This window comes from Citrus sinensis, chromosome 5 (genome assembly GCF_022201045.2).
Source record: "Citrus sinensis cultivar Valencia sweet orange chromosome 5, DVS_A1.0, whole genome shotgun sequence".
In the NCBI taxonomy this organism is placed as follows: Eukaryota; Viridiplantae; Streptophyta; class Magnoliopsida; order Sapindales; family Rutaceae; genus Citrus; species Citrus sinensis.
In genome coordinates, this window is record NC_068560.1 from 14,387,291 (window position 1) to 14,413,663 (window position 26,373).

At 33.9% G+C, this 26,373-nt stretch overlaps 3 protein-coding genes across 3 annotated transcripts; all 3 read left to right on the forward strand.

The window, feature by feature from the left end:
* Positions 1-4,217, forward strand: LOC102610112 (probable protein arginine N-methyltransferase 3). The gene is made up of 7 exons (XM_006465705.4): positions 1-405; positions 764-1,306; positions 1,444-1,541; positions 2,321-2,399; positions 2,487-2,747; positions 2,837-3,004; positions 3,525-4,217. Exons 1-7 carry the CDS (start codon positions 112-114, stop codon positions 3,981-3,983), a joined length of 1,902 nt encoding a protein of 633 aa, XP_006465768.2. The 5' UTR covers positions 1-111; the 3' UTR covers positions 3,984-4,217.
* A 1,237-nt stretch (positions 4,218-5,454) lies between these two features.
* LOC102610428 (uncharacterized) lies at positions 5,455-12,580 on the forward strand. The gene is made up of 5 exons (XM_006465706.3): positions 5,455-5,539; positions 5,657-5,739; positions 9,158-9,744; positions 11,407-11,582; positions 11,686-12,580. The coding sequence occupies exons 2-5, from the start codon at positions 5,718-5,720 to the stop codon at positions 12,143-12,145; spliced, it is 1,245 nt and encodes a 414-aa protein (XP_006465769.2). The 5' UTR covers positions 5,455-5,539; positions 5,657-5,717; the 3' UTR covers positions 12,146-12,580.
* Positions 12,581-17,084: 4,504 nt separating this feature from the next.
* On the forward strand, positions 17,085-18,370 carry LOC102610726 (60S acidic ribosomal protein P3-like). Its single transcript, XM_006465707.4, has 2 exons — positions 17,085-17,375; positions 18,034-18,370. The coding sequence occupies exons 1-2, from the start codon at positions 17,175-17,177 to the stop codon at positions 18,196-18,198; spliced, it is 366 nt and encodes a 121-aa protein (XP_006465770.2). The 5' UTR covers positions 17,085-17,174; the 3' UTR covers positions 18,199-18,370.
* Positions 18,371-26,373: the final 8,003 nt, after the last annotated feature.

Consider the following 26,373-nt stretch of genomic DNA (forward strand, 5'->3'; position numbering starts at 1 on the left):
CAAACGCACAAATTGCAACCCTACGTTTAAACGTTTAAGAAACCTAACCTTCTCTTGCTTATTTTTTCGGCACAACCAGTACCAATAGCAAATACAGACTAAAAACTCAAAATGGGCAGCAATAACAAACCAGAAACCGAAGAAACGCGAAAGCGAATTGAAGAAAATCACGAAGAGGAGGAAGAAGAAGAAGAAACCGAACAAGATTGGGGAGATTGGAGCGAAGATGATGGTGGCTTAGAATCAGGTTTTCTGTGTTTGTTCTGTGATGCTGGGTACAGTTCGTGCGATACACTCTTTGAACACTGCCGTTTAAGTCACTGCTTCGATTTTCATAGTGTCAAGACTGAATTAAGATTGGATTTTTATGGGTCGTTTAAGCTCATCAACTACATTCGCTCTCAGGTCAGCTCAGCATCAATTACTTTAACTTATTTCAATTTAGTTAATTTTGTTATTAGCGTTTGAAGCTGTTGCCACTTGAAGTGTGCTCTGGAATTTTATGGCGTCTTTTTTTCTGTACAAGGTCCAGGTCCCTTGTTGAACTGAATTACCCTTTAGCATTCCAGTTACATACTCATGAGAATTCAATCGAATTCAATATTGCACCAGCTGGTGATGTTATCACGAAAATTGGTGTAAATACACGCTTCTCCTGTAGTCGGCTTAATGTTGCATCTCAAAATCTCCTCTTGGCTAACGAGTAGCTACTTATACTGTACTCGAATTTTGTCATCATTTGTCGTTTCCTCTTGTTTATCAGGTGGCAGAAAATAGATGTTGGATTTGCGGGCTTACATGTCAGTCCAACCAAGATCTACAGAATCATTTACACGAAGCATACAATTTAAAAGAAACTAAGCTTCGTTGGGACAAAGAAAAATATCTAAAACCATTCATGCTAGATGATAAGCTTTTATACAGTTTCGGTGAGGATGAAGTGGACGAGGAGGATAATGATGCAGAACTTATGAGGGATGTGATGAATTTTGAAAACATTTCCGTTGATGATGGGAGTTCGAAGGAGAAGTCAGCAACAAATAATTGCACTGCTGATGAAATTGGGAAGGTTGCGGCTGTTTCCACTCTTAATGGCCATCCCAACATGGAAAATTCTTCAGAAAAGATGATAGTAAATGGTTTTGATTCAAGAGAACATATTGGGGCATTTGATAGCAAGCTTGAAGATAAGGATTCAAGAGTCTCTCTTCTGAAGCTTTCTGCAAAGGATATAAAGAAAGTCAATGAGAGTTATTTTGGATCCTATAGTTCATTTGGTATTCACAGGGAGATGATAAGCGATAAGGTATTGAATTCATATATTGGTTCCTAGTTGAACTCAATTCTTAGGGGCGTTTTTCAGTCATGTTAGCTAGAAGATGGTTAGTCTAGGAAATGTGCTAATCTTTTTCGGCTATGTTATTTCATGGTTTAATTATGCAGGTAAGAACGGATTCTTATAGGCAAGCTATTCTGGAAAACCCTTCTCTGATGAAGGGTGCTGTTGTGATGGATATAGGTTGTGGAACAGGCATATTAAGGTCAGATGCCATGTGCAATTTCTGTTGAGTTTGTATGGAGAGATTTGGAATTTCCTCTTAAAGATTTTTTTTTTGGGTGAATATTAGATTATTTAGTGCGGAGTTTGTTTTCTTTCCTGATGACTGCTGAAGTGTTGAAGCCAGTGGACTTTTGACGTCTTGTTTCATATTATATATATATATATATATATATATAAAATATTTCCAATTATGGATATTTATGAAATGTATAATTTTCTGTTTTGTGCTTTTGCAAGATAATGTGAAGAATTTGTTGACTACTTTTTCTTTCTTCTCTTACCTTCCCCCCCCCAAAAAAAAACCCCTGGGGAATGGAGTAGAAATTCCTCAAGTTCATGTTTGACTTCATTATGAACAGCTTGAATGATGTTGATCAGTCATAATTTGTTCAAAGAATTTTTTTCCTAGTGCGTGCAAATGCACTGAGTCTGCTAACTTTATTTGTATACTGAAACTGAAGGCAAGCCTATTAATAATAGCCACCAGTGTGATCAAATAATTTGCCCCCATCTGATGAACTTTTGTCATGTATGCTCCTACACAGTTTTCACTTGCAGTATATATTTACATATGTAGATATGGATTTATGTATGTCGTTGTATATATGTTCTTCTGGATCTGCTTTATTTCTAATTTATTATTTCAGTGTCTCGTAAATGTGCAAGAAACATCTACCCATAAATGATTCCTTGTCACCAATGTGACTGCTCACTGTATGTCACCAATGTAATTCTCTGATACGCTTTTTCTATTTTTAGTCTGTTTGCAGCTCAGGCAGGGGCTTCAAGAGTAATTGCAGTTGAAGCCAGTGAGAAGATGGCTGCAGTTGCAACTCAGGTAAATAATACCTCCATTTGTGGCTGCTGAAATCACATTGTTATTTCTTCTAACTGTGCTTCACCCCCTCTTTTCTTTTTCCTCCAGATTGCCAAAGACAATGACTTTTGGTGGGATAGACCCCAAAGTGAAGGCAATATTAATAACGCTGGGAAAATGGAGGTAGTTCAAGGAATGGTTGAAGAGCTTGGTGAATCCATGCAAATTCAACCCCATAGTGTTGATGTATTAGTGAGTGAATGGATGGGCTACTGCCTACTGTATGAGTCAATGCTTAGCTCAGTGCTTTTTGCACGAGATCAATGGTTGAAGCCTGGAGGCGCCATCCTTCCTGACACGGCAACTATGGTGAGTTCCATAAAGTTTTCTGTTTGAAGTCCGATTTGTGATTTGTGGTTTATAGTGGGAACTTATTTGTTCTCTTATTTCTTTTTAAGTTTGTTGCAGGATTTGGAAGAGGTGGTACCAGTCTTCCATTTTGGGAAAATGTGTATGGTTTCACTATGTCTTGTGTAGGCAGGGAAGTTGTTCAAGATGCTGCTGGGATACCTATTGTAGATGTGGTGGATGATCATGATTTAGTGACTGATTCTGTGGTTCTGCAGGTTAGTGTCAGATTCCATAATTATAAATTTCTGAGATACATGTACCATTGATGACACTTAAATGCTTTATTTTCTGTAACTATGCATGTGCATACCCTGTGTTTTTTTTTTTTCCCTCCCTTGACATCATCTTCATGTAATTACGCATCAATCTTTCATGATTGTGCCATCTGCTTAACTACCTTTTATGGATTATATATATTTTCAAAAGAGAAGTCTGATTTCCAGGACCAAAAAGATATCTTTCCCTTACCTGAGTGGCTGTGATGATAAGGAGCTTAATTCATGATTGTGGCTCAATTTATCTCCTGTTTTCTTTTTCGTCTCCCCACCCTCTGAACTGTATTGAGCTTAAATAATCATAAAATATAAAGATATTGAGGTCAAGATAAATTGAAAATTTATTTTGCCCCTTCTTGCATGCTGGTACTTCAATTAAAATCAATGTATAGCTTTTAGTCATTTGGTCACAAGTTAGCTTTGAGGATTGACTTCGTGTGTTGAAAACTTTTCCTTGAAGACCTTTGACCTGGCTACAATGAAGCATGATGAAGTTGATTTCACCACAAGTGTTGAGTTGGAGCCAAAGTTGGGTGATTCAACAAGCAACTCAACAGAATTAAGATCAACATCCACCTGGTGCTATGGCATTGTTTTATGGTTTGATGCTGGTTTTACTAGCAGGTTCTGCAAAGAAAAGCCAGTTGTTTTGTCTACATCTCCATGCACACCCAAAACGCATTGGTCACAGACCATCATCACATTCCGAGAACCAATAGCACTGGCATTGGGAAATTTAGGTGCTGACGGATCAACAGCAGTTGGTACTGACGCATGTCCTGCAAGAAGAATACATTTGCGGGTCAGCATTGCCCGTGGTGCCGTGCATCGCAGTATTGACATTTCCTTGGAAACTGCCGGAGTTGGTCCTGATGGACATAAACGCAGTTGGCCGGCACAAATATTTAATCTCTCTTAGAAGTTGTGGTCATTGTAGCTAATGCATGTTCTTGATCGGTTCAATGCAAGCTAGGATCAGTTTCTTCATCATTTAGTATGTTATTATTGTTTATTTCGTTTGAGCATTTTTTTGCAACAAGGTAACGTTTGCTATCATTAGTTTCAAGAGGGACTATTAAAATGTAACTGAAAGTCTTTTTTGTATTGAGTTCTCGAGAGATTTTAGTGATGTCAGCTAAAGAGATTGCAAACACATACTTTCACAAATAAATAATTCAATTTGAAATATCCCACGCTTCAGGATAAATACGAGTATTAATGATTCAAATATTGTAATTTGTGCAGCAGACCGAAAAAAAAAAAAAAAAAGATCGTGCTTTTTATACCTTTCAAAGGTTTCAGGGATATAACAATTAGATTAAATCAAATCGCTAGAATCAAATCATTGGATTTATTTAAGTGATTCATCATATCAATAAAATTGATTGTGTTAACAGATTTTTAACGGAGAGAAAGAAAATAAAAAAGGGCGGAAGTCCTTTTTTTTTTTTTTTTTTTTTCAAGTAACAGAACTTGTAAAGGAGAAAAAGAAAGGGAGGGAGTCGTATGACAGAAAATTGGAATCTGTATGGTAATTGTTATTTTAAAAAGTATTAGGGGTATAAATGTCATTCTTCTTAATATAAATAGATTCGTGGGCCCAAAACTTCGCTGAACAGTGGATGTGTAATTTTTAAAAACCTATCTTGAGATTTGAACTTGTTGCAAGTAGATGGTGAGAATTTATTTATTTGTAAAAATTTTCTTACCGTCAGTTAACTTTAACATTGACCGTTAGTTGATTGTGCAAAGATAATATTACCCTTAATAACAGTTTGTAGACGAAAATAACTAAAAAAAATTTAAAATTATTGGCGCGAAAAGCACAAACTTTATTTTTTGACAATTTTATCCTTATCAATTCTAAAGATTTACACTATCATAGGTAAAGATTATAACTATTTCATTTTCAAGTTTTTAATTTTATTTTTTTTGTAGGAACTTTAAGAAAATATCAATAATTTAAAAAGAATTTTTTAAATTTTAAATTTTATCTTTTTTGTAGAAACTTTAAAAAAATATCAATAATTTAAAAAGGATAAAATAGTCAATAATTTTAATTTTTTTTAGTTATTTTTGTCTACAAACTGTTGTTAAGGGTAATATTATCTTTGCATAGTTAACTAACGGTCAATGTTAAAGTTAACTAATGGTAGGGAATTTTTTACAAATAAATAAATTCTCGTCATCTACTTGCAACAAACCCAAACTTCAGGGGAGGTTTTTAAAAATTACTCGACAGTGGATATACATGTATACACATTATCACTTCCCTCTTTGGAAAATGACTAATTAAATTTCTTTTTATTTAGCCAAAAAAAGAAGAAAAAGAAGTAATTGTATATACAAGTAAAATAAAATTATTTTTAATAAAAATAAAAGAAAATAGAAAAAAATAAAAACATTTTGCTGGTCTTTATTTTATTGGCGTAACTTACACCATCTCTCTCTCTCTCTCTCGAAATCACACAAAAGGTTTTTCCTCTGAACTTTTTCTCTCTGGAATTTTCTTATTTTCTTCTTAATTCCTTACTCATTTGTGTATTTAATTAATTAATTTTTATAATTTATGTGATTGTGGTTTGTGTTCAGGTGGGTAACAAAGAGAAAGATCTGATGTACTTGATGGTGGATCTTAATTATACAAAAGATCATGATGGCCCTTGAACATAATGGTGATTAGTTCTCCTTTTTTGTTTTCGTTTGTTTTAATTTTTGCTCTGATTAGTTCTCCTTCACTTGTTTTATGTTATATTAAATTTGTGTGTGATTTATTTAGTAAAAATCAAATTTTGTTTATCATTTTCTCAGCTTTTAGTGAACGGCTTTCTGTGGTGTGAGTCTATTCTGGTATTTATTAGTGTATGTGGAATTGGGATTGAGTCGTTATGGCTTTTAATCCGCAGATGCTGTTGAATTGAAATCACTAATTGTAAGATTTAGAATTAAATGGAATGGTGGTTGGTAGATATTTGGCTTCTCATTGAAAGTAGGCCCCTGTTTTCAAAGTTAAGCAGAATCACAATAGTTACAAACATAAACTTTGATTGGACTAATCGGAAATTGTTTGATGTGGATCGTGATGCTGCTGCTGCTATGTAATTTGGATATAATCATGATTGATTGTTTAGTTGGTGGCTGGTATCAATTAGATATTTTTAAGTGTTGCAGTTAACGGAATCTTATCATCAAAAGTTATCTTTTCATTATTGCTGCATCCACACTTATTTTTAATTTGACCACTGTTTGAATTTGAAAGGAGCTCGAGAGGATAAATTTGATGACTTTAATACTTTGGGTTGTGATGGATGAATGATTTTGCAGCTAGTATGCATCTGCACTGATTTAATGCTTTGGGTTGTGAAAAATACAAGGATTTAATGGTAAAATAGAATTGACATTTTTCTATAGCTTTGATTGATTTTGAGTGGATACCTCATCCACTACTAAAATGTATGTCCATTATCTATTAATAGAAATACTCATAGTTTCTTATAAAAAGGGGAGAATAGAAGAAGGGTGAAGAAATTCAAAACTTTATGACAAACTCAAATATATTTAAATCAACTTTGGTTGATTTGACAAAATATAGCCAGGCATATTTAGACTGCTGGCTTCTCATGCTATTACTAGGTCTAGCAGCCAGAAATATTGATAGATGGTAAGAGGCCACATTAGAGCTAAAAGATTTTTAATAGCTGACAAGACTGTTAAGCTAGCAAAGAGGCCAGTCCATTATATTTCCCGATTTTGACTAGACTCCACCTTACCAAAAAGGAAATATCAACCAAATCAGCTTTGGTAAGATCCTAAATGTACCAAGGATATTTCCAACTGAAGCTACTTTGTAGACATGAAACTCATAACAGTAGGCATGAACCTTTAAAGAGTGTAATTTCTCTCAATCCAAACTAGTGGTACACCATTATGGCTCTATGCGAGGAAAGAAGAACTTGCAGTTGAAGGAATTAGGTAATAAGTAGTAGGTTAAAGAGAAGAGAAGGAAGTAGTTATCCAAAAAAAATAGAACAAACAGTCTTCTCAGGGCTTTCCAGGACCAACGCAAGAATTGAAACAATGAATCTGCCCTCACTTCAAAAGATACATGAAAAAACCGAAATATATCACCTTATACTGCTATTTCCTTGTGCGTGACCACAAAATACATAATTCACAGTCCTTGAACTTAAGGTTGATGGAATATGAAAATAGGATCTATACATACCATTATAATGTAATTTAATAGAGTGGTGAACCATTTAGTTCCCTTGTCTTGTGGCCTTGCCAATTGATGTCTCCTAAGTTTAGCATTTTTCAAAGATTAGATAGTGCTTCTATTAGGAAAAAGATATTGGATGATGCTTTGATCAATGTGCTAGTGTTTTATTTTATTTATTTATTATTTTTTTAAAGGAAAATGGTTGAAAGGCCTTATTGGAATTGTTTGATAAGGTGTGTGTCTAATTGTATTTGAAGAGTGTTTCAGGGGAAGACGTCTATTAACATAGAATCAAGATGGAGCTCAGATGTTTTATTCTTAGATGTCTTAGTCTTCTCTTCTACTTTCACAATTTATTTTCGTTCTGAGATTTTTTAGGATATCTATATTTATAAGTCTGTATTTTATTTTATTGCTTTATTGGTATATAATCATATGCTTCCAGAGTGAATATGGTTGCTTCCGTACCTTTTACTTTGCTTTTAATATACTTTCTTTTATAATATACAAAAGAAAAGTATACTAAAAGGAAAAGTCAAAGGGTTTGGTTTGCACATCCTTAAGAATCATTGCTAGTTTTTTCTTATGGTACTCAATCCCTTATCTCTCTAAGCTAAATCCTGTTTCACTGTGCATTATTGGTAGACCTTAAAAACATTGGTTGTGGGGAAAGTTTTTAGTATCTCAAGTAGTTGGCCCCTAGGGTTTGAACCTCTGATCCACCCACTGGAGCCGTAGCGAAAGTGAGTCTTCATAGGGCAATTGTCACTGCTTATGGACCCGAACCTGGGTGATCTATCCATGACCACTTAGTTATGAACTAAAGGTTTGAACCTGTCAACCTGCCCTTGTGGATCTCCCGAAACTATATCCACAAAATTCACTAGTTTTCTTTCCATGTTTATAGAAGTTCGTAATAAATCTTTTCTAAATATATTGAAAGTAGAAAATATCTCCTAAATCTCTAAATAACTACATGGGAATATGCCTACATTACAAGTAAGTGTGTGAAAAAATGTCTCTGTAGCCTACACGTACTAAATAGTACAACCCAATTATATTGGGTTGGTTGCAACCATAATTTTGGCCCTTAGTTTAATCCAAAGGGATGACATGTTATATTTTTTATTGAATAAACAAGGAGCAGGTTTCTATCTACCACTTGGCCTATGTGGTTTCATATGTATGCTTACCACTTAACTAGCTTTTCAACCAATCTTTATTCGATTATGGTGGTCTGTGCATTAGAGATTGGCAGTATTTTATTAAATTGGTCTTAAAGACTTGTGTAATGCACGTTAAGTGAGGGGAGTGTCTGTTAATCCTTGAAAAATGTAAAGAAAGATGGCATCAAATTTAAATCTTCATCTTTGGCATATATGTTTGGGCATTGGGTCTGTCAAGCTGGCTTAGTTAGTGATGTTAACATGGCCTAAAACCTGCAAATATTTTTCCAGAATTTGATTTATAAGGCTGCATACCATAGTTTCTCTGGAGAATGCACTTTGGGCATATACACAATGGTCTGAAGCCTTTTGAATTTTGGGTGTCCCTCTAGTGTACAAAAAAGCTATGTAAATGTTGATAAGCGTTTTTTTTCTCCACAAATCCAGCCATGGACTCAAGATTTACTGCATTCCTTTTTTTAAATGTTTGGTAATCAGTTGATTTTGTGACATTTTCCAAATAATGTTTACTTAGTATATGAGTATGTACATTTGGCCAATGCCTTACCTGTTGGGCGATGCCTCATATGTCTTTGGCTAGCATCTATTTGTTATTTTATTATGCTAGACGATTGGTTATGGATTCTGATGTGGAAATTTCTTAGTTCAGCTTCATAAAAAAGGTTTGTTGTGAATGTTTTACTGCAGAAGCTATGCAGAGGATGTGTGAGGCATCCTTGAAAGGCCTCCAGAGCAGGGGAATCCGTTGCAACCTGCAGTATAATAATGGGAATTCCGTTGAACTTAAAGATGACACCATTGTCCATCCAGGTGGGGATGCCGGAGAATCAATTCATCAGTTGAGCAGTGAGTTTGTGGAATATTCAAATGAATTTTATAACAACCCCACCTACCAACATGATTTTGGTTCATGGTCCACCTTCTATCCTGACTCTCAAAAGGTGCATCACTGCCAAATGAATTCTTTTGAGAGCCAATTTTATCCCTTTCCTGTGGAAAATCGGTTTCAGTTTGCACCATACAATATGCTCACACCAGCTCACCCATATGATTTCCAGCCTCAAGAATTTCAGTATTTTGTGGTAATAGACTTTGAGGCTACTTGCGACAAGGACAAGAATCCTTATCCCCAGGAGATAATCGAGTTTCCATCTGTCATTGTGAGTAGTGTAACTGGTCAACTGGAAGCATGTTTTCAGACATATGTGCGGCCGACTTGCAATCAACTACTGAGTGATTTCTGCAAGGATCTGACAGGTATCCAGCAAATTCAGGTTAGTTCTGATTTCCATTATTTTTTTCTACAGTAATGAAACCTGACATATAGCTAGATGGAGCATTTTCCCCGTTGAAACATGATTAGTGAAGTGATTGAATAAATCAAGTTGGCTGCTCCAGCGTAGCAGTCCAAATTCCAAAATGGGGCTTAAATTATCTTCTTTTCATCAGAAAGAATTTAGTAGATTATATGATTAGGTGAAATCTCTGTTCAAGGGAATCCTTTTGTTATTAATTAAGTCTTGAGTGTCAACTTTAGGTTGATAGGAACTCAATATTATGCAATCACTGTCTTCCATATTATCACTTGTATTTCCCACTGGTCCTGCTGATACCTGTTTAGGTTGAGCATATTAGTAAGCTTAATGTGGATCATTATGAGATAAACTGATATTTCTCTTCTTAAGAGGACAGAAATCTCTGTTCATAATAAGATTGTGGAAGAAGTGGAATAAGGAAAAAGACTCTAGCCTTGAAAGAGAGACTTTTCTAGCTTTAGATCTGTGGATTTTATGTTGTGGAATAATGGTCCAATGGAGACTGGGCAATGATGTGCTTGAGAAGTTTGATATTTTGGGATTCAGAATTTGGAATCCTTTTACTAGTTACCTTTGCAACGTAGGTAGGGTCACCATGAAATATGGTTTTCATGCTGTTTTCTAGGATTTTCTTTGCGTCTCACCTCCTCCTTTCCACTTTCTTTTACCTCTCTCACCATACAGAATTGTCTAATGAGATGAATATCTTGGGGTACATTATAAGGTACTGAGAAGCATTTAGTTGGGCTGCAGCGAAAATGATGGTGAGCAAAATCGTACTGACTCTTGACTGAGGCTGAGGAAAATAATATTCCTCATAAATCAGTAATCACCGTGGAGGTATGTAATTATAATCGTCTTAGGCTGAAAAAACTTACGAAAATTGGTATGTAGCCATTTCATCTGGTGATTATTATATAGCGGTTATTATATTCAAGGGGCTTAGATATGATGAGGATAAAATTATTGGAAGTTGGAGTCTGTTTGAAATTCATTGGAAGACTTGGACTCAAGTTTGAATTCCTCTTTCATCTGGGTTATTTATATGAGAAAAACAGAGAAAGTTGTCTTTCATGTGGTGAGAGAGGACATCTTTATTGTTAAAAAATTCAATATCTAGTTTCAGAGGAAAATGGTAATTTTATTGATGTCCTCATGCCAGATGTTTCAGGGTCGAACAACATTTTGTGGCAATGGACTTTTTTTTTCTCTTTTGAATATGAATGATTTAGTAAAATACTCTGTGCTATGCATGCTGCACTCTCCGTGGTTTCAGAAAGCATTGGGTTTTTCAATATCCTAGTAACATTATTGTGCGAGACTCATGAATCGTAAGCATTTTGACAAATCATCTGTCATCCTATGTATTTCCAAGAAAAGGAAGCAATCATGAAATTGCAAAAGAGAATCCATTGGGTGCTCTTGGATTTAAGAACTCTGAAGCTATCCTGATGTGAAAGCGAATGAAAAAGAGATGTATCTCTATATGCGTGTATTTGCTTATAATATCTATTTCGCCTTTGGATCCTCCCCGCGTTGCGCATGCAAATGTTTCTATCATCTGATTAATTCAGCTTGTGTGCCTTTAATTTTAAATTTATTTGTTCTTTGTACTCTCAGGTGGACAGAGGTGTTACTCTAAGCGAGGCTTTACTTAGGCATGACAAATGGCTTGAGAATAAGGGCATAAAAAACACCAACTTTGCTGTCGTGACATGGTCAAATTGGGATTGTCGGGTAATGTTGGAATCTGAATGCCGATTCAAAAAGATTTGGAAACCTCCTTATTTTAACAGGTATTGATGTAGATAAAAATCATTCTGATTTATGTCTTTTTGGCATGAAAGTTCTTCCCTGTTTCCAATTGGGTAAAATATTTTGTTGTTTTTCCTTTCTTAGATGGATCAACTTAAAAGTTCCATTTCATGAGGTTTTTGGTGGAGTGAGGTGCAATTTAAAAGAAGCTGTTGAGATGGCAGGCCTGGCATGGCAAGGCCGTGCACACTGTGGCCTAGATGATGCGAAAAATACTGCTCGCCTACTTGCACTCCTCATGCACAGAGGTTTCAAATTCTCCATTACAAACTCTTTGATGTGGCAGACAAATGATGGTTCTCTGACATGGAATCAGTTCCCTGAACGCATATTTCTTCCACCACATCAGTTGCACAAACAAAAGGATCTGCAAAATTCCATATTCCAGTATCATCCTAGTTGTTTTTGTGGGGTGAAGAGCAGCAAAGGGATGGTTCGGAAGCCTGGACCAAAACAAGGGAGTGTTTTCTTTGGGTGCGGAAACTGGACTGTCACTAGAGGTGCCCGCTGTCATTTCTTTGAATGGGCCTTTACTACTGCTTGACTGAAAAGTATGGAAGGATTTCTCCATCTTTCCTTGATGACATCTTAAACTCTTCAATAGATGTCTTATGTAAAAGGATGAAAAAAAGATAAAAATATAAAAACAGAAAAGTTTAGGAAAAAAAAAAAAAGGTAATGGCTTGCCTGATGTCACCTAGTTGAAGTAATATATGCCTTTAGCCGTATGGGGAGGTTTTAGCTTCTTAGTGAAACATATGAATAGGTTGGCTTAATTGCTGTTATGGGTGTGTGCTAAGCATGGAGGTAGTTATTTCAAAGGAAGCTCCAATCTGTAAAGCTGACTGGGAAACAATTTGGAATCTGAGAAGATGAGAAGTGGGTCATAGATATAGGATGATAACTTTTACATGCTGAGAGACTTATATGCTCTTAAATAATCTGAGGTTTAAAAAAGGACATTGTGGTTTCCCACGCATTTTTTGTGATGGAGTTTCCTGCACCAAATTTGCTGCTTCCACATATATTTGGTTTCGCATTTATTTTTTCACTAAATTGAACTTTTGATACTATCATTTTAAATAGTTCTTTTATGTCCTCGGTTTACAAAAACATTTAGGATAGCTAGTAGGAATGGCGGATAATGAATTATCCCCGAATTCGCAAATTCTCCCCAACATAATTGTGGAAATCTGTTTGTTGCAGGTAATTTTGTAGATTGCAGTCAGATTTGATATGGATAAAAAAATTTGGCGGATGCCTCGCTGGTGTTCACTGGCCCGTATTATTTTTTTATTAAAAAATTATTTGTTTTTCTATTTTAATCATAAAAATTCATTGAAAAAATTTAATCACAAAAACCAAAGTTATTGCTCGTGATTTAGTCTTCTTAATTTTTAAATTTAACCTAATTTACTTTCTAATTTTCAAGTTTAATATTATTGATTTTTTTTTGGTTTTGTTTTGATGACTTAAAGATAATGATTGCTTACTAAATTTGAGTTTTTATTGTTTTTAATTAGTTCTTAATGGTAGTTGTCTAAAATTTACTTGCTACTATTATTGATAATATCTGTATATTGATTAAAAAAATGGAGTGAGCATTGATTTTAAGATAACAGCTAGTAGGAATGGCAAAATTGTCCGCAAATTCACACAAATTGAATTGCAGAAATTTATGTGTTATGGGTAATTTTACACATGATAGGTAAATATGATATTGATAAAAAAATCGGGTGGGTAATACCTGCCAGCATTCATTTTTTATAAAAAAAATTATTTGTTGTTTTAATTTTAATCATAAAAATTCATTAAAAAAATATAATTATAAATATATGCAAGCTAAAATTATTATTCGTGATCTATTCTTCTTCATTTCTAAACCTAACCTAACTCACTTCTTTTCGAGTTTATTGTTGTTGATATTTTTTTTAATTTTATTAATTTTGTTTGTTTCGTTTTAATGACTTGAACATAATGATTGCTTATTAAAGTTGAGTTTTTATTTGTCTAATTAAATGTTAATGGTAACTGTCCAAAATTCACTTGTTAATATTGTCGACAATACTTGTATATTGATTAAAAGATGGAGCAAGGCATTGGTCTTAGTGATGACGATTTGTCTACAATAACAACATTTTGTGTTTGACTAATATATTTCGTGAATTTGTTTTAATGTTGAAACTTTAATTTCTAATTTACATTTAAAAAACTTAGTATTTTTTTGTGGATTTTTAGGCTAATATTATAAATTTATAGTTTGAATTATATAATTAAATTTTTAAATATTATTGAAATTATTTTTGTAATATTTGTGAGTTTAAATGTAGGAACTCAAAAAAAATCTGCAGCGAGTTGTGAATGAGTTTAGTAATTAGAACTCATAGTAGGAATTTTTTTTTCCAATGGGTTGTAGTTGGTGATGGTAATTAAAATTTTTATGGGTGCGAATTTGGTAATAAGAAATCCGTAACACGTAGTACCCATTGTCATCCCTGATAGCAGGTGGTAGTATACGAGGTTTAATTTATGTGGAGAATTAATTTTAAACTTTGAATTTATAGGGGTGGCTACCATTGGTAGGGGGCTCAATTTTTAGAGCGCTTGGCAACAAATCCATCTTTTTAACTTAGGGTGTATTTGGTATATTCTATTGTTTTATTTAATGTTAGATGTATTATATTATGTTGTATTATATTAATACTGTACAATACTTGGTATTACACTATTGAATTAATTTTTAGTTATATTATATTTATTACTACACTATACTATATAAAACTTTTTGTTATGCAATTAAAATCATATCTTATAAAAACATATTTACTATTATGAAAATTTAGAAAAATACTTAATATAAGATTATTTAATTATCCCAAATTTTTAGTGTAATATGTAAAATATATCAATCTTTTGTTACATAAAATAGTAAAATTTTATAATTTTTGACAATATAACATCTTTTTTTTTTTGGAATTTCTCAAATATGTCCCATCTAAAATAAATATCCAATCAAATAAAATAAATAATTTTTAACAAATCTCAATTTACTTGTAAGGCACATATTTACATACAAAGAAATGAAAAATCTTTTCTTCATAAATATATTTACAATAAGCAAAGGATCCTTCTTTTTCTCTTTATCTCTTGAGAACTCAAATTTCATCTCATTTTAGCTAAATTTTTTCCTTCTTTATAAAATAGAAAAAGGACAGCTAAAACCCCAAGGTTTGGGAAAATGGTCACAAATCCCCTAAATTTTCAATAACGGATACCAAGATCCTTTTTTATCATAATATCTTTTGATTCTATAAACCAAAAAAATTGATCCCCAAATTTTTATGATAAAAAAAGAGATCATTAAGATAATTTTAATAATGTATACATTTTTAAAAAATTAATATTTAAAATTATTTTTATATTTTACAATCTATTAGACATATTTTATTATTTTAAGTTAATTTTTTATAATAAATAGAAACATAATATTGAAATAAACAAATTAAAATTAAAGTTATTTTGAATATTCTGTAAAAAAAATAATTTTAATATTATTAATAGGAAGATATTTTGTTAATTTTAAAATCTATTTAACCAAAAGCTTTATTTAAAATATTTATAACAAATATAAATATATTATTAAAATAAATATTATAATTTAAATTTTAATATTATTTTAATTGTTAAAAATACTTTAATATACTAGATAGATTATATTATTTATATTATGTTTGTATAAATTAAAAAAATTTAAAGTCAATTTTCTATTTACTACATCAAATGGTATTATGGTCAAAAAATGGTATGTCCCTTTTTTAAGACTTAGAGTTTTTGTGACTATTTTTCCAAACTTTGAGGGCATATGTGCCTTTTTTCTTTTCTGAAATTTATCTTTAATTGACATTAAATTCTACATGATGGAATAGGCATTCCTGGATTTTCTTCAATGATCGGAAATGAATGTCATTCCTTGAAGTTTCAGCAAACCATTATTCTCCCTTTGTAGCTTTCCAAATATAGGAAATGAAATAAATAAATAAATTGATAAAGTTACTAAGTATTTGGTGAAAATGCTTATAACAAATTGACACACAAACTGTTACAGAGTATAGCTTCATCTATCTACCAGATTTTAACACCAGCACTTGAATTTATTTATAAGGGGAAATAGTTTTTGCCTTTACTGAGAAGTCCAAATAGAGATGGCAAAATTCTGGGTCGGGTCCGGGTATTGCAATGACCGAATTCTGCCCGGATATAACCGGTTCGGGTTCGAGTCCGGGCCGGATTTTAATCCGGGAACCCGAATTTTATATTTTTTAATATTATATGTGTATATATTTTTTATTTTTTGATAATTTTATAAGTTTTAAATTTATTTTAATAAAATTTGACATGAAAATATAAACTTTAAGTGTTTAAAACTTTATATGTGTATAATAAATGAGTCAAATAAATATAAATATTTAAAATAATATATATTTTATAATATTTTTTTAATAAAATTCAGGTTTCGGGTTTATCAAGTGATGCTCAAGACCGACCCGGCTTCATAATTATCCAGCCCACAACACCCGGGTACGGTCCGGGTCCGGACCGGGCGGATATTTTTATCACCTCTAAGTCCAAATAGAAATTGGCAAGCAAAATTCAGTTTTGGTGAGCACTCGCAACCAAAAAGACGGTCAAGGGCACTGGAAATTTTTCCGACGTTAACCCTTCAATGTTCAAGCATAATTAAGTTACCAAGTAAGGGTGAGTGTATTTTATACTATGTCCATCTCTTTGTATTTATATTTATTATTTTTATAATAGATTTTGAATTTTATTCAATACATTAATTTTAGTACAAATGATTAAACAATTCTTGATTAGCTTATGTAATTAACAAAAAATATCAATATAGTATAGTAAAAATAACATTATAACTATCACACACTAATGTAAGAAAATACGCATGTTATATATATATTATTGCTCATGCTTTGTTAAGGTAAACATTATCAATTTTTTTTATTAATCAAATAATTATTTTATAATTTGTCATGTGTTTAACTAATAAATATAAGTATTGTTAATATTTATCAGATTATATATGTCAATATTTCATATTTTAGATGTTTTCTTTTAAAAAAACAAAAAACTTAACACTTATATTCAAATATTGAAAAAGAATAATAAACATATCATTTAAATATATGTATTTAGTAATTCAGACTTACTCATATTTCAGTTAAATTCAGACTCACTTAGATTTCGGACACAAAAAAATAAAAGTTACCTTAGAAGTAAAATAATATGTCAGAAAATATTACGTGGATATTTAAGAATATCTCATGAATTAATTATTGTATAATAATAATAATTACTCTAATTATAATGGCGTAATGCAATGCAAGTGTAAATCCGACGTTTACTAGGGGACATGTCTGTCTTTTCGTAACTAGGGTTTCTTGATTTCCCATATAAAATTATCACTCTCTCGCACACACAAAGAAAGAGGAAGAAGAGCCGTCGTCTCTGTTTATCTAGTACATTGTGCCGCTCAAAGACAAAAAGAATATCAAGTGAAAATGGGAGTTTTCACATACGTGTGCAGAAAAAATGGGGGAGAATGGAGCGGAAAGCAGATAGAGGGGGGAGACTTAGAAGCCTCTGCAGCATCAACATACGAGCTCCAGAGAAAGCTGGTCCAGACCTCTCTCTCTGCTGATTCTTCTGGTGGGGTCCAGTCCTCTTTCTCCCTCGTCACACCTACGTCTGCTGTTTTCCAGGTTTCTATTTTCCGTTTTTTGTTTTGCTTTTGCCTTTGATTTGCTTCGCTTCGCTGCCCTCATTTTTATCATTTTCATTTTTATTGTTATAATTATTTTTTTATTTTGTGTTTTGCAATCGACTAAATTGTTGCAAATGAGTTAGTTAGATGGATGCATATGATATGGGAACTATGTGTAAAGTGATGCTTTAATTGCTAGGATTCCTATTTGGAATTGGAATTGGAAGTTCTGGTTCTTTAGGGAGATTGGCACTTTCTTTTTTCATGGTTTTTTTTAAGTTTTATCAGTAACCCATTACTGTTTTTATAATGGATCCCTATTACACTTTTGTTTTTTGCTATATGGTCTTTGAAATAGCTGATTTGAAAGTTCCCAGATTGGTTAGCCGTCTCTTTTACAATATTTTCTATGCAGTGCATTAGTTAGATCTATGATATGCTATGATGTGATATGGGAACACTATTTTACATTAATTTCTTCTTGTATACATCAGTTCTTAGGTAATAATTAGATTGGTAAATGGGTTGTTGTGGTTTTTATTGCATGTGATCCGAGGTTGCTGGTGGTTTCCTAATGATGTGTGTATTTAGCTGATTTAAATGCACTCAGATTGATAGTCCATTTCTTTTTATTGTAAATTTGTTATCTTATACAGGTGATTATTGGTGGTGCTGTTGGTAGTGGTTTCATTGGAGGTGGAGCTGCAGCTTCAGCCCCTTCAGGAGGCGGTGGAGCAGCTGCTGAGGCTCCTGCTGCTGAGGAGAAGAAGGAAGAGAAAGAGGAGAGTGATGAAGACATGGGTTTCTCTCTTTTTGATTAGGTTATATAATTCCAGTTCTCTTCTTGGGACTTGTATTTTGTTATGCTTTTATGTCGACTCAAAAATTGCTCTGCCATTGGCTTAGATTTTATTTTTGTGAGAGTTTTGTTACTTTGTGAGGGATTTTTGTCCACCATCAATATTAAGTAAACATGATTAGCTTGCTGCTCCATGTCTATTACCAGACCTTTTTCATTTTACCTTTGTGCATTGTACATGTGCTGTTCTTTTGCTTACAAGTTCATTTTCTTTATGTCTGTTAAACTTTTTATCCATCTTCACTTTTATAAGAATGCTTGCATAATATAAAATTCATGGAGTCAACATAGTTGATGTTATTATTTTATTAAAAATAAAGATAAAACGTAATTCCTTATTCTATTTGAAAAAGCTTGTTTTTCTTCACACTTGGAGTTGTTTGATTTGACAGCATTGGTGTTGTATTTGTGAAAGACATTTCGACGACCGAGTTAGGGTTAGCATTTTTGTCATAAAAGAATCGGCATAATAAAAGAGTACCAGTAAATAGTTCGGAGGAGCATTGTGATCTCTCGTTCTCCGTCAAGAGGAAAGAAATGTTCTTACCTCCATTTTTCTTAGTGGAGTTTTGGATCATTTTCATATAGGTGTCGTGCGAATATAGTTAGATATGGATTGTGTACAGAGTGTACCTATTTTTAGGTTATGGAACACATTTTATCCTTTCTTTTTGGCATGTTCCTTTTGTATCCTTTTCATTATTTAAGCATTGGGCATGTGGTTGAATACGATTTGATTAGTACCGTGGTTGAATAAGATTTGATTAGTACCAGGTAACACTTGTCATTTGTTTATTGGTGTGCCAGTTATGGTACCTGCACCATTGTAAGTGTTGGTGAATCATCTTAGAAATGATATTATTATGTTGAGATGGTGGGAAAAGTATGGTTATTTATATACTTTTTGTTTTTGGGATTGAAATTATTACTATTATTATAATTGTTGTTGTTGGACTAAAAATAGAATAGGCCCAATCAAGGCCCAAATAAATTTAAGGGTTATTTTCTGCCAACCCCTACATTTTCAACAAAAGTTGGCATGCATCCTAATGTTAACAACCATCACCATGCCCCCAAATCAGCATATTTAGTCCTTATCTTTGATAGATAGCCACTTAATTGAGTGAAAAGATTTGTTTGCCTTTCATTTGAAAATTAAGCATTCAAAAATTCAGAAAATATACAGTTTGTGGATTAAAATACCCTTTAATGTCTGGTTATTTACATGCAAGTGCAAAAGAAAATGATGATATTACCGTTACTCCATATAAGCAAGCACATTGCATATTTATTTTATCTAAATTCATTATAGAGACTGCTGATAACAACGGCAGTATAATGGTAAAAAAGCTTTAGCCATCATATAAAACCCAGTGGAAAAACTAAAGTAGATTCCATGTCTCTTCTTTATTTCATCAATCAACAATGTCTACTTCATCTTGTGCTTCCAGCAAGTCTATGATAACGGCTGAATATGCTAATTTGGGGGCGTGGTGATGGTTGTTGAAACATTAGGGTCCACGTCAACTTTTGTTGAAACATGTGGGGCTAGTGGAAAATATCCTTAAATTTAATCTCCATAAGGCTCATCTAATAAATTTACTCACAATTAAATTCACGAAGTGACGGATAAACTACCTAGAATAATTCTCTTAAGTAACAAAACTTTAAAGCCTAAAGGGTTCCAAGATCTAAGGCCAAAAGATTCTAAGGTCTTAAGATTTTATTATAAGACAAACCACTTAAGATAATCCTCTTATATGACGAAGCTTCAAACCTCAAAAGGTATTGAGGTCCTAAGCTCTTATCCTAAGACAAATTACTAGGATAAATCTCCTAGGTTCTAAGGTTCTTATCATCCCAAAGTTTTAGTAAAAACAACTTAAAGTTAAAACGCTTCTTTCTTTAATCTATAGACAAGCTTGCATATTCATGTGTCAATCAACATGGACATAAACAAACAAGTGTCGTTAGATGTGATAAAAATAATTACACTTGTCATCAAAATAATTAAACTCAAGTCAAATCAATTTCACCCATAAATGTGGCTTTTATTCTTACTAAAAAGTAAGAAAAAATGGGCTAAAAAAGAAAAACGCTAAGAAAAAATATGCTAAAAAAGAAAAACATTAACTTTCTCTCTCTAATCTTCTCTTTCTAAATTTACATTTTCAAAAGTCTAGTGTCTGACTTGACCGTCGGAAGGTCTACGCTGACAAAATAGGCTCTCTGATCTTTTTCTTGTGTTTGTAGAGTATCACTGGACGAGAACATTCTCATTACTTAAGGAAGTGAATTGAGAAGAGGATATATAAATGCCCATTAAGATCAGCCCAAAGGGTAAACTCATCATCGTTAAATCCAACAAAGAGGAACCCAAGTCTTAAGGCGGTTCTCCTCAGTTGGAATTTCCACATAATAAGTTGGGTAAATTTTACACCAACAAATTGACGCCGTCTGTGGGGAACTTCTGATAAAAGTCTTGGAAGCCTTACTGCGAGCATGGATGCTAATAGTGAGTACTATAACCTTGAGGCTGATGATGAAAGTTCCAGAGTAGATGAGAAAGTTCACTTTTGATGAAAGAGACGACCACGAGACCTGGAGGATGATGACGTGGTGCCTATCAATCCTCTAAATTCTCAGTTGAATCCACGTCGCCATGCTAGACGCCGAGGACATTCTCGTGTTGTTTGACTTCAACAACAAGTAGATTTGTTGGCTCGTAACTTCAATAGAATGTTCAGCCAATTTCAAGAGGAATGCGAGAACTCGAGTGGAGGTAATGTGGTTGATTTTAGCTCTTCTAAAATGAGGTTTAGAGAAGAACTAAGTGAAGATGATATCAGGCATTCTCTAAACCAAAAAAGATATAGGAGAGAATGGCCAGAGAAGGTTTAGACTAGGGGTGGGCATTTTCCGGTTCGGTTCGGTTTGGGCTTTGAACCGAACCGAACCGAACCAGAACCAATCGGTTCTTAAAAACTCAAACCGAACATAAACCGAACTGAAATATTTCGGTTCGATTCTAAAATTCGGTTCGGTTTGGTTCAGTTCGGTTCGCATATATTCTTGTATTTTACAGTTTTAATCAAATGTCTTACTGCATTTTATAATTTTTACTTAATCTCACTGCATTTTACAAAATATAAGTTCACAACAAGAAAAATAAAATTTTGAGAGTTTACAATTTTGTGATTTAGCATTTTATATTTTTGATTTTGAATTTCGATTAAATTAATTTGTAAATAATTGGCAAGAACCAATCGGTCTTCGGTTCGGTTCGGTTTTGAACCGAACCGAATGTAAACCAATCGGTTCTTGTAATTTCAAACCATTCGATTTTTTACCTTAGAACCGAACCGAACCGAATTAAGTTTTTTCGGTTCGGTTCGATTTGGTTCGGAAAAAACCAAACCGTTTGCCCAGCCCTAGTTTAGACCAAGGAGAATAAGTCGATAGAGGATTGCAAAAGATGATGCAGAGATTTGAGTAAATGGTTCGAGAAATGGGCTCACTTGATGATATAACAGTAGAACATGAGCTACCATTTACTTCTGATATAATGATAGCAAAATATTCGCCTTTGTTTCATTTACCCCAAATGGAGCCTTACGATGGACAGAAGGATCCAACTGAGTATCTAGAATTGTATCGTACCCTTATGGAAGTGCAAGGAGCATCACAAGCAATTCTTTGTCGGGCTTTTCCTCTTACTTTGGTAGGAGCAGCACAAAGATGGTTCCGAAGGTTACAACCACACTTCATCTCATCTTTTGGAGATTTGAGTAGATAATTCACCTCCCAATTTCGAAGTGCTCGACAAAGAGGAAAACTAGTTACTTACCTCTTGACCATCAAACAATAGGAAGGGGAGACCTTAAAAGACTGCATTAGAAGGTACAATAATGAGATCACCTAAGTAGATGGCTATGATGATGGCATAACACTTTCTGGTATTATGGAGGGGCTTAGGATGGGAAAGCTATGATAGTCAGTTTAAAAAAGATCACCCACTTCTTACTCTGAAATGCTTGCAAAAGCTAAGAAGTATGCCGATGTAGAAGAAAGATTTCAGAATAAAAATTAAGAGAAATGAGAACCAAGCAAATGAAAGAAAAAGAAAGATGTTCGGAGAGAAAGAAAGGTTGACAGACCTAATCAATCTTTAAGAAGAGATCAATTTCATCATGAGGAACACTCTCAAGTTTCCGACACTCGTCCTCAATTAGCAAGCTTAATACTCCTTGGGAGCAAATTCTCATGCACGTAAGAAATCTGACTTTGTTTAGAACCCTACCTTTTATGAGAACGAATCCATCTCGAATAAATCCAAACAAGTATTGCCATTTTCATAAAGATCATGGGCATGACACCTTCGAGTGTTTTGAGCTTAAGGAATAAATAGAAAGCTTGGTTCGACAAGGACAACTGTAGGAATATGTAAGAAAACCTAAGGATCGAGAAGAGTGAGCAATTAGAATCTTCAAGGAAGAGAAAGGGAAAGATAAAGGAAGATAATGATGAAACATGTTTGATGTCAATCACATTTGAGGAGGACCGCCTATAGGAGACTCTGGGAAATCAAAGGGGAATTTAGCTCGCCAAACAAGACATGAACTCGATGTTCTTGAGGTTAATTTGACTAATCAATCTCAAGGATCAATGATTCGTGATATACCAATAATCTTCTCCGAGGATGATGCTAAAGGAGTTCATGATCATCACTGTGATGCTTTAGTCGTTACCCTCCCTGTGGCAAATAAATGTCTTCATTGAATTCTTATTAATAATAGGAGTTTGGCTGATATTTTATTCTTGTCAACCTTTGCTCGAATGAGGTTAGAAAGATCACGGGTAAAACCTTACACTACTCCACTTCATGGATTCGCAGGAGGAAGTGTAGTTCCTGAAGGAGTTATAAAGCTCACACTGTCTTTTAGAAAAAGCCCAACTAAGGTGACCACTATGATTAACTTTATTATGGTTGATCAATCAAGTTCCTATAACGTTGTCTTAAGAAGACCGACTCTTTATGCTATAAAAGCAACAACTTCAATTTATCAGTATGCGTTGAAGTTCCAACTGAAACTGGAGTTGAGGTTGTACAAAGAGAGCAAAAAGAAGCAAAGGAGTGTTATGAGATAGTATTCATGATGGGTAAGGAAACTCTTCAAATCACAAGCCTTGATCCTAGGACAGTGAAAGATGATCAAAGGGCGAGCCTAGTTAATGACTTGGAAGACTTCCAACTTAGTGAAGATTGGAAGTCGATTGCCTGATCCGCTGAAGAAGCAACTTGTTAGCTTCCTGAAAGAGTATCATGATGTGTTTGTTTGGATGCATGGTAATATGCCAGGTATTGATTCTAGGGTACTAGTACATCAGTTAAGTACTAACGCAAATATGAAACCAATTCGACATAAAAGAATAAATATGAAAGCTGAAAGATCTTTGGCTGTGAAGGAAGAAGTAAATAAATTTCTCAAAGCTGGTTTTGTCAAGGAGGCAAGGTATCGTAAGTGGCTAGCCAATGTTGTGATGATGAAAAAAGCTAATAAGAAGTGGAGGATGTGTGTAGACTTCACTGATCTTTACAAAGCTTGTCCTAAGGATAATTTTCCTTTACTGAGGATTGATCAACTAGTGGATGCTACGACTAGGCATGAACTGTTAAGGTTTATGAATGCATACTCAAGATATAATCAAATAAGGATGCATGAATCTAACCAAGAAAAGATCGCTTCCATCATTAATCAAGATCTTTATTACTACAAGGTTATGCCATTTAGACTCAAGAATGCTGAAGCCACTCATTAAAGTTTGGTAAATAGTATGTTCGTTCAACAAATTAGGCACACCATAGAGGTTTATGTAGTGATATACTCACCAAGAATCTTAAGCCTGAAGATCATGTAAAAGATTTACGGAAAATCTTTGATGTCCTTAGAAAATACAAAATGAGGCTGAGTTTAGCTAAATGTGCATTTGTTGTATCGTCAGGAAAATTCCTTGGCTTCATGGTAAATTAAAGAGGTATTGAGATCAATCCTGAGAAGATTTAAGCATTGCTTAACATAAAGTCTCCAACGAATGTTAAGGAAATTCAAAGGTTCACGGGCCTAATAGTAGCCCTGAACTGTTTTGTCTCTCGAGCCACAGATAAGTGTTTTCCTTTCTTTAAGGCTTTTAGGAAAGGAAAAGAGATAAAGTGGACTGAGGAATGTGAAGAAGCATTTCAAAAACTTAAAGAATATTTAAGAAGCCATTTTTTTTTTTGCTTTTTAAGCAAATTTAAGGCGAGTCCCTCTTCCTTTATCTTATGGTGTCTGAACACGCTACTAGCTGTGTCTTTGTCCGATAAGATGATGGAGCGCAAAGGCCTATATACTATACAAGTAAAGCATTGGTTGATGCAGAAACAAGTATCTAAGTCTTGAAAAGATTGTCCTAACCTTGATTGTTTCAGCAAGAAAGCTAAGGCCTTACTTTCAGGCTCATACTATAATCGTCCTCACTGACTAGCCAATTAGACAAGTTTTAGTTAAGCTTGACATTTTAAGAAGGATGACAAAGTGGGCTATTGAGCTTAGAGAGTTTGACACCTTATATCATCCTAGAACGTTATTGAAAGGGCAAGTAGTGGTAAACTTCATTGCTGAGTTTACTGAAGGAGAGATTATATCACTTGATCATAAAGATGAACATCAAGATAAATAGTCTCTCTACGTCGATGGATCCTTTAGTAAACGACGATGTGGTAGAGGGTTTATAGCAATCACCCCAGACAATGTTGAGATCAGATGTGCTCCTAAGTATGGCTTTAATGTTACCAACAATGAGGCAGAGCATGAAGCTCTACTAGCTAGCCTTAGGCTAGTTCGGGCATTAGGTACAAAGGATTTACTTGTCTTTAATGACTTTTAATTGGTAGTTAATCAAGTGAATTGTAACTATACAGCTTGGGATTTCAACATGATTGCATATCTTGATTAAGTTAATGAGTTGTTAAAAGACTTCAATTATGAAGTGAAGCAAATTCCTCAGGAGAAAAACACATGAGCCGATGCATTGACTCAACTGGCTTTCTCACCAGAGAAAGACTTACTAAGATCATTCCAGTAGTCATCATTCCCGACCCAAGCATAATCAAATCCGAAGAAAAGGAAGTGACAAACATTGACCATTGAAGCTCCTGGATAAACCCAATCATGAGTTATCTTATGAATGGAACTTTGCCTGAGGATAAGAATAAATCAAAAAAGGTGAGATACCGAGCTGCAAGGCATGTGATCATGGATAATCAGCTTTATAAAAATGTGGATATTCACTTTCTCTTCTCAAGTGTTTAACACCCGAAGATAGATATAATGTTCTACATGAAATCCATAAGGGGATACGTGGAAATCATTCTAGAGGTTAAGCACTTGCCTACAAAGTTATAAGATAAGGATACTTTTGGTCGACGATGCAATGAGATGCCTTGGAGTTAGCAAAAAAGTGTGATAAGTGCCAAAGGTTCGTTGTTATACCCAAGCAACCTTTAGAGAAATTAACCCCTCTCTTTACTCCTTGGTCATTTGCTCAATGAGGGATTGATCTAATTGGTCCTCTTCTAAAATGAAAAAAAGGGCAAGTAAGGTTTGCTATAGTTGTCATTGATTACTTCACAAAGTAGGTGGAGGCTGGGCCTTTGGCAACTATCACTAAGAAGAGAATTACCGACTTTATTCAGAAGAACATTATATGTCGGCATAGTGTACCTCATACTATAATCCCTGACAATGGAAGGCAATTTGACAATGACAATTTCATGAGTTTTGTAGAAAGCTTAAGATAAAAAACTGTTACTCTTCTCCTACTCATCCTCAGGCTAATGTATAAATCGAAGTTGCCAGTCGAGTGATTGGGCAAATTCTCAAGGCTAAGTTAGAGAAAACCAAAAGAACGTGGCAAGATGAATTGTCATTTATCCTATGGTCTTATCGAACTACACCAAGGATTCCTACAGGAGAATCTTCATTCTCTTTGGCATTTGGGGCAGAAGCTGTCATCCTTGCCAAAATAAGAACACCGACTTATCAAGTACAACACTTTAATCATGTCATCAATGATGAACTACAACAGCGAAGTTTAG